The following is a 13337-nucleotide window of genomic DNA, read 5'->3' as shown; positions in this document are numbered from 1 at the left end:
TTGAAGTTTAATACTGTTAACTTAGATGCATTCAATTCAGTCACTATTTACTAAGCACCCACAAGACGAGTGGTTTTGAAACTAGTGGTTTTGCAAAAAGGCAAAGCCTCTCTCCATTCAGTGTTAACAAGTATCACCTAAATGTCTTCCATGTGCACAGATCTACCTAAAATTTAGTGTCAAAAAAGAGAAGGATTCAGAGGTTTTTGTTTGTATAAGCAGGGAGCTCTTTATTTTATTTTAATATGCATGTAGCTGAGTAACTTAAACATGTCCAAAATTAGATATTATCTGTAAGCCTGACCTTCCATAAACACCTAGTTTGGCACAGAAACCCTCTAAAAACTAAGAAAGCTTCTAAGGGATTACGGATTAGCACAGAAAGTATGTTACATTTTTGTCCACTGCCTAGACAGGAGCAAGGCAAGCTGGTCAGAGGCCTGGGCCTTCGCAGAAGAGTGAGGTCCCCCTGGTTGGCAGCTGGCGTGGGGGGTTGGGGGGCCTTGGCCTCCTCTCTCCACAGGGACACTGGCTGCCCAGAAAGGATCCAGTGATGACACCTGCTGCTGGCAGAAAGCCAGGCTTCCTGGGATTGGCTTGGGGGAGGTGGGGGAATATCCCAAAGGAGCCTTCTGGAGGGCCCAAATGAAAGGGGAGAGGGCGTGGCACCACAAGCTGCGGCCCTTTGTTCTTTGTGAATAAAGACAATTATGCACTTGGAAGGCTTCGTTTTTCTGAATCTCTTGATAACAGTGCTGATAAAGCTTCTCTTTTCAATCACCCCTAATCACCCCTCATCACCAGACACTGTAATCATTTAGCTGAGAATACTGGGACCTCTCCTGGTTATCTTCATTTCCCTTTGAATAATCATCACAGTCCTCCAAAATTCTTGGGTGCTTTGCTAGTCTCCTTTTAAGTCACCATCTAGAAGAAAATAAAAGTTGGCCCAAAGCGTTGATGTAGCTTCCTTCTGACCTCCTAGCTTCCTTCTGAAATGCTGTACGGTCTTTGGTCAGCCTCACAACACAGGCCCATGACGCTCAAGGCTATGCACCTGCTAAGAGGCACCACGGACCGGCAGGAGACCAAATCCCAGGGGGACCTGAACCCAATTTGGGGAGCTTACCCAGCTGGGCTGCAAACACAAGAAAGCACCTCATCCACTGAGGTCACCACTGATCTCCAGGTCCCATGATCCGCCCTGTAGCTGGGGAGGGTGTGAGTGGCAAGGACAGGGTGAAAAAGTGAAGTGGTCGCAGGACAAAGAGCCCTGAGAACCGGGGCACAACTGCACAGGCCCTCTGCCCGCTCACTCAGCATCGGGCCTGTGTGACCCCCTCGGCCAGGACCCTCCACCCCCGCCTGGTCAGCTGCTCCTACTCGTGGCTGTTCTGAAACAGTCCTAAAACCACAGCATCAGCCTGCAGCCGCTTTCTGCGTTGTATCCCGCACGTCTAGCGCGCGGTCAGGTGTACGATGGGCACTCGGACACTTGCAAAGAGCGTGGCTGAAAACGCACTGACGGACAGACGGACCAGCCTCAGGGATGGGCTGAACCCCCGCACAACACCGCGTCCTCCACAAGCCCTGCGAAAGGACCTCGGTAGTCATTCACACCCAACCCTGAGCTGCCCTTTCTCAAGGCCAACCACACCCCCTGGGGCGGCCCCCCACCCACCCCACCTGACAGAGCAGGACACCGCTGCTTACAAAAGATCAGCGAATGCTAAAACCACAGCAGCTAATAAATGGCGATCGTTGGTGCCAATCTGTGCTTTTCACCACACCAGTTCCGCTTCCTCCGAGCAGGGTCTAAGCCAATGCTGGTCCTCAGCATGAAGGACAAGAGCAGGAGTAAGAGGAGGCCACTATTCCTTTTTTGCTGTTAATTTTTTTTAATGTCTATTTATTTCTGAGAGAGAGTAAGAGCGTGAGCGGGCGAGGGGCAGAGAGGGAAGGAAACACAGGATCCGAAGCAGGCTCCAGGCTCGGAGCTGTCAGCACAGAGCCCAATGCGGGTTCGAACCCACAAACCACGAAATCATGACCTGAGCCAAAGTTGGATGCTTAACCGACTGTGCCACCCGAGGCCCCTATTCTAACTCCCAGCAGGGAGAGTTGTAAAATAAGCAGATAAAATAATTTTTTTTTAAAAAGTGCTGCAGGTGCTATCAGAGCGAGTTAAAGCAGGAGGGGGCATGAGGCCGTTGCTTGGGACGCCCTCATCAACAAGGGGGGGCAGATCACCCGGAAACCAAAGGTGGATTCTCCTACCGCTGCTTTCTAGAGTTGGAAGGATACTCACATTTGAGAAGCAGCCAGTGGAAAGGGGCAAGACCCCACGATGCACCCATTAACTCCTTCCTAAGAAAGAAAGATCTGGATAAGAATGGGCTTTTGCTCTGAAGACAGGGAGGGGCCAGTGGGAGTCCAGAGCCTAGGAGAGAGGTTGAGCGGGCCCACTTCAGGCAGAGGAAACAGCTTAATCAAAGGCAGGGAGTTAAAAGACAGGAGAAAGCACGGAGGGAGCGGGGCAGTCTTAGTAACTGAGTACAAAGTACTTGTAGCAGCAGCAGACAAGGATTTAAATTCCAAATCTAAACGCATGGCCTTTGGTAATATAGTGCTCCGGTCTGGGGGTGGGGTGGGGGGCTCTGAATAATAAAAAAGGAGCTGGCATCACAACACAGAGATTCTAAGCCTACCCTTCAGGGGCCAATGGTTCGCAAAGGTTAGCAGATGGTAGGAACCAGGGCGAGCATCGCCTCTCACAGGAAGGCCTCCCGTTCAGGGAAGACCCCGCCCCGCGTTCAGACTCCTCACACTGTCTACACCAGAAGTTATACACACAGTCACTGGGCATAAATGACAGGACTGAAAGGACACGTGTACATCAGTCAACAAAACACGTGTTCCATTTCAGGGCCATACCTTCTAGAGTACATTACGAATTGTATTTCTCCAAATCTTGTGATCATATTGCCAACAGCACCATTACACTGCATTCTATTTCGAGCTTACATGTTAAAGGATTAAACACAAACATGTAAAGAGTACATCATAGGGTGCCTGGGTGGCTCAGTTGGTTAAGCGTCCGACTCTTGGTTTCGGCTCAGGTCATGAGCTCACAGTTTCGTGGGATCGAGGCCCACGTCAGACTCTGCACGGGCAGCACAGAGCCTGCTTGGGATTATCTCTCTGCCTCTCTCTCAGCCCTTCCCCAACTTGTGCTGTCTCTGTCTCTTTCAAAATAAATAAATAAACTTTAAAAAGTAAAAAAATACATCACATTTTTATAGCCCTTTAGTAATATGGAGAGCCTTAAAAAGCTCTTTAACTCTGATGGTGGTTAGGGTAGGAGACTGGTCACAAACACAGGTTCCCTGGCCCTCATTCAGGAGGTCTGGGGAGACACTGAAAATATCTATTTTTAACAACAAACCCAAGTGACTTCTGATACAAGTGGCCTCAGAGCCACACTTTCAAAAGCACTGCACAGGCAAGCGTGGACGCTGTGAGGAGTTAGGCAGGGAAATAACCGGGCATTTCTCGAAGTCTGCCGCTGGATGTGGCTGTTAGTGTTGGAGGCAGAAGCCTGATGGCAATGGTTGCAAGAGCGAATAGGAATTGGGAAATGGAAGCACCAAGCATCAACTGTTCTTTCAAAACGTGCGACTGAGAAGAGACAGAATGACAATGTGCTGTATGGGGTGTGCCCAAAGGTTTTTACTTGTAGAGAAACGAGTAATACCGCACAGGGCTTATTAGTAACCATATTGTTCTGGATATTTAAATGCCGTCCAGGTCCACCTGTGCCCCCGAAGCATCAACTTGCCCTGTGGAGGGGACACCGGCAGGAGATGGGAGGATGAGAAGGACGTAGGGGTATTCGTCCCTCCCAACCCCCTCCCTCAAGCTCACCGCCACAGGGAGCAGCCCCTAGGGCTCCCCCCTTGGGGTCTTCTCCTTCCTCCCCCTGGCCTCTCTAGCCCTAGCGGAGCTGGTACTGGGGGACTGTCCCATTCCTTGTTGATTTCCCTAAACCTGCACTGATCCTAGTAAATAGTTCTTAAAGGTCTCCCCGGTTACCTAGTTCAATCCGGCTCCCAGCAGACCCTGACGGATGCGCAGATCACTAAGCAGAGTAAGTGCCGGAACAGCACCGAACCCAAAACGCTTTTGTGGTTCGAGTAAGGAATCAGTCACAGTGAGATGGGATTCAGAAACAGACTGACACGCACGGTGTACTGGAGGCAGAATTGGAAGAACGGTCAGGATGTTGGCAGCAGAGGAAGAGGAAGGGGCACGTCGTTAGCACCGGTTCATTCCTCCTGAGTCCCGGTTCTACCTTTTCACACATTAGCTACCCCTCCCTCTTTTCCACGCTCTACACATTGACCAAAGCATGACTTCAGGCTTCGCCCGTGTCATTCATAAAATCTTTAAGTGATCTCTTCTGAGGACTGTGTTTATTTTATTTTAAAATGAAATAAAATCGTGTGTGTTTTCTTTTGAAGAAATCTTGTCAAGTTCTAGCACTGGGGAATCCCGCCTGTTAACTGAGTGCAGGCAAAGGCTGTGTGTGAGTTGTTTTGATTATTTCCCTGGAAAGTCAGCCCCGACGGGCCACAATAAACAGAGACTAGGGTTATGTGTACCTATCGAGGTAGTACCGAACACACGAAGTTTTAAAGCAGGGGGACAAAGAACTCTTGAAGCATTAAGAAGCAGAAAAACCACTTCTGATTCCAAACTCAAAACTGGATTTTAATCCTAATTTAATCACTGTGTGGGCATATGACTGAACCTGAACCTCCTATTTCCCTTCCTGAAAAAGAAGTCCTAAAGATTAAAAATGGAATACATATGAACAGATGTTAACTCACATGTACTCCATAGTTTGCGGAGGAAAGGCGTATCAAACGTGTGCTGGGAGCCAGGCACTTTACCCAGACTACGTGTTTTCGTCTTCACCAACATCTACAAATAGGTTATTATTTATTTTACATTTTACAGCTGAAGAGACTGGGGCTTAAAGAAAAAGACGGTAATTTGCCAAACAGCACAGGGCTGGCAGAGTCTGGCTGCAGACCCAGTCGTGCCTGTTCCGCTCTACACCACACTGTGACTTCCTACAGACCAAGGGTCAGAAAACCGGGAAACCAGTCTGAACTGCAATTGTCAGGGCATGTGGCATTTTGCTTAGCTGCCTCAGATTAAACAGAAAGGCAATTTCGAGTCTTACTGTTAAAAACTTCTTCAAAATGTATTAGTCCATTCTCCTCCCTTGAGTTTTTATTTATATTCCCTCCAACTCTGGCCAAAAAGAATTTGGGGCAGCTTCCTCAGTTAATGAAACAAACACAGGATCATGGAATTTTAAAACTAAGCACAACACACATTTTACACAGAAGGAAACTCATTTATGTAAAGTGACATATCTAAAATTAGTTAACTGACAGGGCCTAAAATACAGATTCAAGATTCCTAGTCCCATATGCCTTCCTTATTAAAAGGAATCTTCCACGGCAGATTGTCTCAGGATTTTCTGGGTTCTCGTGATGAAGACTGATGCTCATTACGGGTGTAAAAGTAGACAGGACAGACAAATGAGTTAAATATTTATGTCCTAAACCTAAAGCATTCAAGTGGCGGCTTTAAAATAAAATTAATCCTTGCTTTGCTTGTTTCACTGCCACTCACCTTCTTCCCCTTAAAAATCTTCTTAAAAAGGCTCAGTACTGAAAACTCTGCTGATTTCTTCATCTATAAAATGGGGTTCACCATAGCACAGAACCCTAGGAGGATTAAGTAAGTCAATGTTTTAAACTACTCTTCCCCTGAACACATTCCTTCATTTCATTGGTTGCCTACATCTTACAGGGCGAGAATATACAGAAAAGGTCAATCAACAAACCAACCGACCCCAAAGGAAACAGGATTTTATAAGCCTCCACACTTCCCTCTCTCTCTCTCTCTCTCTCTCTCTCTCTCACACACACACACACACACACACACACACACACACACACACACACGGTTTTCCCCTATTCCAACCACTACCACCAGCCTCCAGTGTTTGGGAAGTTCTTTATCTCCATTCTCTCCTCCAAAAATCTACTGGCAATCCGTATCTACAACAGTGATGTTAAGACTTTAAATTAAAATTGACCTTTTACTCAAATGCTTAATACCATATCTATATATACATAACACATATATAATATATATACACATAGCATATCACATATATGATATGTATACATATACCTAAAATACATCAGACCTTGAATCTCAACTGATTTCACAAGGTACTGAGAGGACAATTAAATAATACAACGCTGTGAAAAGAGGTCTGTAAACTGTAACGTGTTATCCACTATAATTATTGCCTAACTTCGCAGGATTAGCTACAGACAGGTCATATGCCATTCCCCACCCATCCTTTTCTCCCTCCTTCCAAACCTTTCAAAATATCTTGAGCCTCCTTCTTGCCCTCTCCCCCCCCCCAAACAGTTTAGTCCATCATCTCTGAAACACTAATCCTGTCCCCAAACAGGACTGTCTTGATGAGGCCAACTGGCTGCCAGGAAGGCCAACCTGGATACCACGTCGCTAGGGAAATTTACTCAAGTTTCACGGTATTACAGCATCATGGGAAATAAGGACAGAAAATGGTAAAAGGGAAAGAAAAGAGAGTAAAGGGAGGGAGGAGAGAGAGGGCAAGAGAGCAGCCTCAGTCTAGTAACTCAGAGAGGTAAATCAAATGGAATAGAACATACATACGATGAGATTTACACACACACACACACACACACACACACACACACTCTCTCTCTCTCTCTCTCTCTCTCTCTCTCTAAAAAACAGGTTGATTTGGGACATGTAATTATTCTCTCTTGCTTGTTACTCCTCACTTCGGGGTCTTTTAAAAATTCACCGCACCAGCAACTAATCCAGAACATAATTATATTCAACGACATCTGGTGCCTTCTCCACAGCACTTTTGGCCCTTGTCTCGGTACAGCTCTCCCTGCGTCCAAATCCTCCTCAAAACCCACTCTCCGTCTATCCCCTGCAGGATAACCACCCAATAAAGTCACCTGGAATGCAAGGCCTAGAAAGGTGAAACCCCACAGGCTTACAGCATCATTTACCCTCACTTCATAGCGGAGTTAGTATTTTCATTTAAACTTAAGGCACACTTGGGGTGCCTGGGTGGTTCAGGCGGTTGAGCATCTGGCTTCAGCTTGGGTCATGATCTCAGAGTTCGTGAGTTTGAGCCCCAAGTGGGCTCTGTGCTGACAGCTCAGAGCCTGGAGCCTGCTTCAGAGTCTGTGTCTCCCTCTCTGCCCCTCCCCTACGTGCACTCTCTCTCTCTCTCGAAAATAAATAAGCATTAAAAAATTTTTTTTTAAATTTAGGCACACTAAACAAATACTATGGTTACCTCAAGGTCACTCTGCAATTCTCAGGAAAGATTAAACGGCCCAGGAGTCTAAGACAAGATCTGTTCCTTTTCCTTGCCTGGTCTTACTACAAAATATTTCTCTTTTCTCTCTTAACTTACCCTGCAATGCACATTTGTATATTCCATACAGGCCAGTATTTTCTATTGTTTCAAAAATTCTACTCACTCTAGTACAAGAGATGAACTAGTTCTCTGGCCCTACGGTTCTGTTTTTCCTCTGACATTAAACAACTGCTTTTAGGGGCGCCTGAGTGGCTCACTCAGTTAAGCGCCTGACTTCAGCTCAGGTCATGATCTCACAGTTCGTGGGTTCAAGCCCCATGTCCGGCTCTGTGCTGACAGCTCAGAACCTGGAGCCTGCTTTGGATTCTGTGTCTCCCTCTTGCTCTCTGCCCCTCCCCTGCTCGCACTCTGTCTCTGTCTCTCTCTCTCTCTTTCAAAAATAAATAAACATTTAAAAAAAACAACTGCTTTTATAATTTCCTAAATTTTCAAAACATTTTTAATTAGCACATACCAAATTAACAAACTAACAAGTTATATTTTTACACTTTTCATTTCCTGATTTGTCTTTTTCCTGTTGAATCACACTATTTGATTACAAGTAATTCTTAGGCTTCCTCTCAACTTGAACTCAATTATTTACATGTTATAAAAATTAATTTCTATTTCAAAATTATGATTAAATCACTCTTTATTCATCCAATTTACAGTAAGAGTTTGTAGTTATTCCAAGAGTTTTATCAGCAAAAAAGTTAATTCTTCACTGCTTCAAAGAAATAGTTTATCATCACCATAAAAAGTTAAGACATGTATGGTTAGTAATCCAATCTTAAGATGTGCTTAGAAAAGAGGAAACAATTCAAAATACAAATGGCTGCAAAAATTCAGAGCAGTCCCAAGAGAAGGAAGGTTGTCCAAGATAACAAATCAAGACCTACAGATAATAAAGAAGGAAAGCCAAAATCTCAAGTCCTGTCACCTTCCCTTGAGTTTCCTGCTTATTTCAGTACCGAAAAGAACTTGCTCTGGATTGCTGAGATGTTTAAATGATTTCATTAATATCAAATCACTTTAAAAAGTTATTAAGCATTACATAAACTAAAAGAGGGGTGCCTGGGTGGCTCAGTTGGTTGAGCGTCCGGCTCTTGACTTCAACTGAGGTCACGATCTCACACTTCGTGGGGTGGAGCCTCACATCGGGGTCCATGCTGGCAGTGTGTAGCCTGCTTGGGAGGGGTGCCTGACTGGCTCAGCTGGTTAAGCTTCCAACTATGGATTTTAGCTCAGGTCATGATCTCACAGTTAGTGGGATCAAGCCCCACAGGCTCCGTGCTGACAGCTGCTTGAGGCTGCTTGAAATTCTCTCTCCCTCTCTCTCTGCCCCTCCCCCGCTCACATGAGTGCACAAAGGCTCTCTAATAAATAAATAAACATTTTTTTAAAATAAAAGGTATTAGCACAGGAAAAAAATATATTTCATCATGGTAAGCAGAGAAAGAAAGAATACACCTGTTCCCTAAAATTAACGAAAGGTTACATGGTGACAGATGGTAACTACACTTATCTGGTGAGCACTGTGTAATGTACAGAATTGTCCGATCACTGTGCTGTATACCTGAAACTAATATAATACTATAAATCGACTACAATTAAAAAAAAAAAAAGTTCGAGGCCTATCTCCCTTGCTCCTCATCATCAAAAAAAATCTTAAACGGATACCCACCCTGCATCTGCCGATACCCTGGCAGCAACCTACTTAAGTCACGGGTGTAAAAACACTAAAAGGTCACACAGTGTAGTTCAGTTTGGAAAAGTGAGAATCCTCCACAGGGCTGAGAAGATTAAAAAAAAAACCCCAAAACCCTAAGTTCTGAAAAGTTTATTAATAAACAGAGGAAACTACTTTCTTATAGTACATGATTAATTTCACCGCTGGCACTTTATTAGCATGACCTACAACTGTTGCTCAAGATTTGTGGGGGATGGGCATTTTACCATGAACCAAAAATTATGACTGAAATAGAAGTAAGGGATTCAGATGTGAACAGAGGTAGAATTTTTTATATAGTCGTACACACACCAGTCCTTAAATTAAAAAAAAAAAAAAGAAAAAACAGTAAAGCACAAAGTAAGTTAATGTCCTAGTACCAGGCACAGGAGTGGTTTCCCATCTGGCTGCTATGAAACCCAGTCTGGATACAGAGGAATCCTATCTTATAAATGAAATCCCTGATGACATCAAAGGACAGCAGCACTCTCAAGAAAACGGCAGTGAACCAGGATCCTTGTAAAGCCCAAACACTTCTACATCACAGTACAACTGAAATAATTGCAAGCAAAATTTTCAGTTGATCTAGCCTGGGGCTACAGCAATTATCTATCTCCGCCCTCCCCCCCTCCGCCCCACTTCCCCAACAATGACCCTAAATGTCACTATCCTAAATGTCACTCTGAGAAAATACTTCCAAACTTTTTCTGAATAAAAATGGCGCTGCTTTTCCCATCACACTACTGTTTATTTCTCAAAAACCCTTAGGCCTTTCACACAAGCTCAACTGGCCTCCTTTAAACACCTCCCTTCCCCAAACAGTGTCATATGGGGTTTTTTTTTGTTTGTTTTGTTTTTTGTTTTTGAGGGGTGTGGAAGAGAGGGGTAGGGTGGCTTCTTCCAACCACAAGGTTGCAACTTTCTCAGCTAGAAATCCTGGGATTATTATCTGACTTTGACTTTTCTTCATAACCTCTGCCTTCCCCGCAAACTGTTGCCTCTCTGTTCAATAAGCCACACTTCAATGCAAACTGTCCCAAGGTGCAGGTCGCGGAGCCCTAAGCTGGCCACCCCCGCGCCACGCTCGCGGGTCTAGTGCACTCTCCGCTGAGGTCCATCCATCCTGCTTCCCCGTGGGGCATTCGGTGCCACGCGCGCAGGGCACAGACACCAAAGCACAGCCTTTCTACACCGTCTACACCCGTGCCCACACGCACTGCGAGTGGCTTCGGGACTCCGGATCGCCGAGTGCCCGGCGCACACACGACCCGGCTCGGGGCGCTGCTGTGGCGGGCAGCAGGGCCAAGCATGCACGCGCGCACGTCGGTGCCCGGAGCCCCCCCGGGCTGCACGGGCACGGCCGGGATGGGGGCTGGGTGGGCACGCCGGGGAGGGGCGGCTGGCGCGAGATGGCGTGCGGACAATAACAGGCGGGTCGCCCCCTCCCCTCAAGGGGCGGCCCCCGCCGCAGCCCGTGCCCGGGGTCCCGGCTCCCGCGCGGATGGCACACCGCCGGGGAGGGGGCGGCGAGGGCGCGACGCCAGCAGGGCCTCCTCGGGTACCTGGTCGATGGGCAGCTGCACGGCGTTGCTGAGGGGCTGCAGCAGGGTGGAGCCCGTGGTGCTGGTGGTGGCCATGGCCGGCCTGGCGCTCCGCCTGCCGCGCTCCGGCCGCCCGCGCCGCTCGCCCGCGCGCCGTGCCGGGCGACGCCGAGGATGGGGATGCAGCCGGCGCGCCTGCCCCCTGGCCGCCCGCGGTGTGAGCGGCGCGGGGCGGGGCCAGGGAGGGGCCGGGGGCGGTGACCGGCTCGGCCCTCCCCCGGTGCCCCCGCCCGCGCCCGCGCGCCCGCGTTCCCGCTCGCGCCCGCGCCCGCGCCCCCGGCCTCCCGCCCGCGTCCGCGCCCGCTCCCGCGCCCGCCCCGCCCCCTGACTTCCAGCAGCTTCCAGCGCCCCCTCCCCACCTTGCGCGCCCTCGCGCCAGACAGCCCCGCCGCCCAATCGCGGTGCGGCGCCTCGACGCCCGCAGCCAATCAGAGGGCGCTGGCCGCGCCGCGCCCCGCCCCCATCTCAGGCCTCGGTGAGGGGCCGAGGGGCGGTCGCGGCCGAGGGCCGATCGCAGGCGGCCTTGCGCGGTGCGGACGTGGCGGGGTTTTGCCCGGTCACCCTTTTCGTCGTCCTTCCCGACAGTCGGCGGACAGCCACCCTTCGCTAGGAGGAACCGTGGACAACAAAGGGGAACGGGGTGGCCGCCAGACAAAGGGAACGACGTGAGGGTCGTCGTTGAGCCAGGACTGGGGGAAGTTGGGGACAAAACCAGGAGGCTGGGAAGAGGAGGGCGACAAACCAAAAAAGTGACCTGGATAAGATGTCCCTTTGTCTTCAGGAGTGCGGTGGACAAGCCCAAACTTGAAGCCAGTTTCAGTTGTGTGTGCCCCTCAGTGACCCCCGCCAGCCCCGGGCCCTCGAGGGGCAAGAGACCCCGGTGCAGCTGGACGCGCGACCCCGGGCTGGAGGCCGTTCTCACCTGAACTGCTTGCTCTTGGTGGGTGGCCAGCAGCTGCTCCCGGGGCATCTCTGCACCCCTCGGTCACCTCCCCCCAGTCCCCACTGCTGTTGCTTTTGCCGCACGATGTGTGTGGTGGTTATTGTGTGTGATGTGTATATCGAATCTATTGGCCCAGACTTAGTAAAAAAGGGAACCATTTGAGTTCCTTGAAAATGCAAGTATCTGTTTAGAAGACTTTTTCAAAAGGACTCCTGGAGGTGCATATCAGGAAAGCTCAAAATTCAACGGTCTGAAATTTTTGGTAGAAACAGCTAATGGTTCCTGAGCCTTCAACCACGGGTTAAATGCTAATTTGAATGCTTTAAAGGTATCGATCGGCCAACCACGTGACATAAGTACAATTTCCCCCCCCAAAGAAACGGAGGCACAGAGCAGTTTGGTAAATTGCCAAAAGAGCACAGCTAATAGGGAGCAGAGAAAGGATTGAGAGCCAAGGATTATACCTTTAGAGTTTATCTCTTGAACGCTAGGCCCTCTTCTTCCTCGCACTGAAACCCAGTCCAGAAGTTCTCATCAGCCAGCAGGTGTTCCCTTTATTACATTCCTACTGGAGAGTCTTGGATGCTGAGACAGCGCAGATACAAATACACGGACCGCTGTAAATTCCCTGGACCTCAGTTGTCTCTCTGAAAAGGAGGCAGCTGAATTACTAGGTTCAATCTCCTGCTGCATAACGTTCTTTGGTTGTCGGGTTAACTTAATCCTAACAACCAAACTGATTATAAAGGACAGAAGGAAATGCCAAGGCCTTCGTTCTGCCTTGGGGTAGTGGTGTTCCAGTGGGAGTTGTAATCAATTAGAGAGGAAACCTGTTCAATGGGCTGCTCATTAAAACATACCAATAATGTGGAACTCTCTATTAATATAATGTTAGAAAATGTTATTCTTTTCCTCTTCTCCACTTGGGGGAATCGTAGAGAAAGCATACAGGTGTCTGAGCATAAAACTGAAGGAGGAATTGAAATACCATTTAAAAAACTTAAAAGGTGGGTGTTGGGAACATATTGCAAGCTAAATAAGGTAGCGTAAAGATACAGTCTCAGGTCTAGAACAAATAATGTCTACAAAAAAAGAGTTTCCTTAGATTGAATTTTTATCTTAGTAGAACATGAAACACCTCTAATTGGGTGCAAGTATCTGAAATAGGGAGGGTTTTAGCCATCCGGAAATTTGCGTCAGAGTTGTAAAGCTATAGGTAAAATATAGTGTAATATCAATACTCAGATTTTGAAGTCAGATCTAGATTTTCGGCTGTCTCTGCCTTTGATTCACTGCAAAACCTTGGGCTACTCAAACTTTCTAAGCCTCAGTTTCCTCGTGTATAAAAATGAGCATAATAATAGCACCCAAGCCATGAGTTATAACGTTAGAAAGCTTACCTAAATGAAGAGCTCAGAGCTGTGCTGGGTACATGGTAAAACTTAAAACAATATATTACCATCCAAGAAATGTAATTCTGAAAATGAAACTATTTTTCTCATATTAAAAATACTACATTTTCATGTTTTTAGTGAAGAAACTGAGGCC

General features: G+C 47.7%; 1 protein-coding gene across 4 annotated transcripts in view; it reads right to left on the bottom strand.

Annotated features, from left to right (window-relative positions):
- MBOAT2 (membrane bound O-acyltransferase domain containing 2) overlaps nt 1–11920 on the bottom strand; it is a 125415-nt gene extending 113495 nt beyond the window's left edge. For 2 of the 4 annotated variants that reach the window (XM_042982540.1, XM_042982541.1), the window contains exon 1: nt 11601–11920. In XM_042982540.1, the coding sequence (XP_042838474.1) occupies nt 11601–11816 (216 nt within the window). In that variant the 5' untranslated portion in view covers nt 11817–11920. Of the gene's footprint in view, nt 1–10807; nt 10963–11600 lie in introns of those variants that run through there. The other 2 variants (XM_042982542.1, XM_042982543.1) reach the window with 1 other exon arrangement.
- Nucleotides 11921–13337: the final 1417 nt, after the last annotated feature.

Source organism: Panthera tigris, chromosome A3, assembly GCF_018350195.1.
Source record: "Panthera tigris isolate Pti1 chromosome A3, P.tigris_Pti1_mat1.1, whole genome shotgun sequence".
NCBI lineage: Eukaryota > Metazoa > Chordata > Mammalia > Carnivora > Felidae > Panthera > Panthera tigris.
This window is presented reverse-complemented; position numbering and strand designations above follow the sequence as displayed.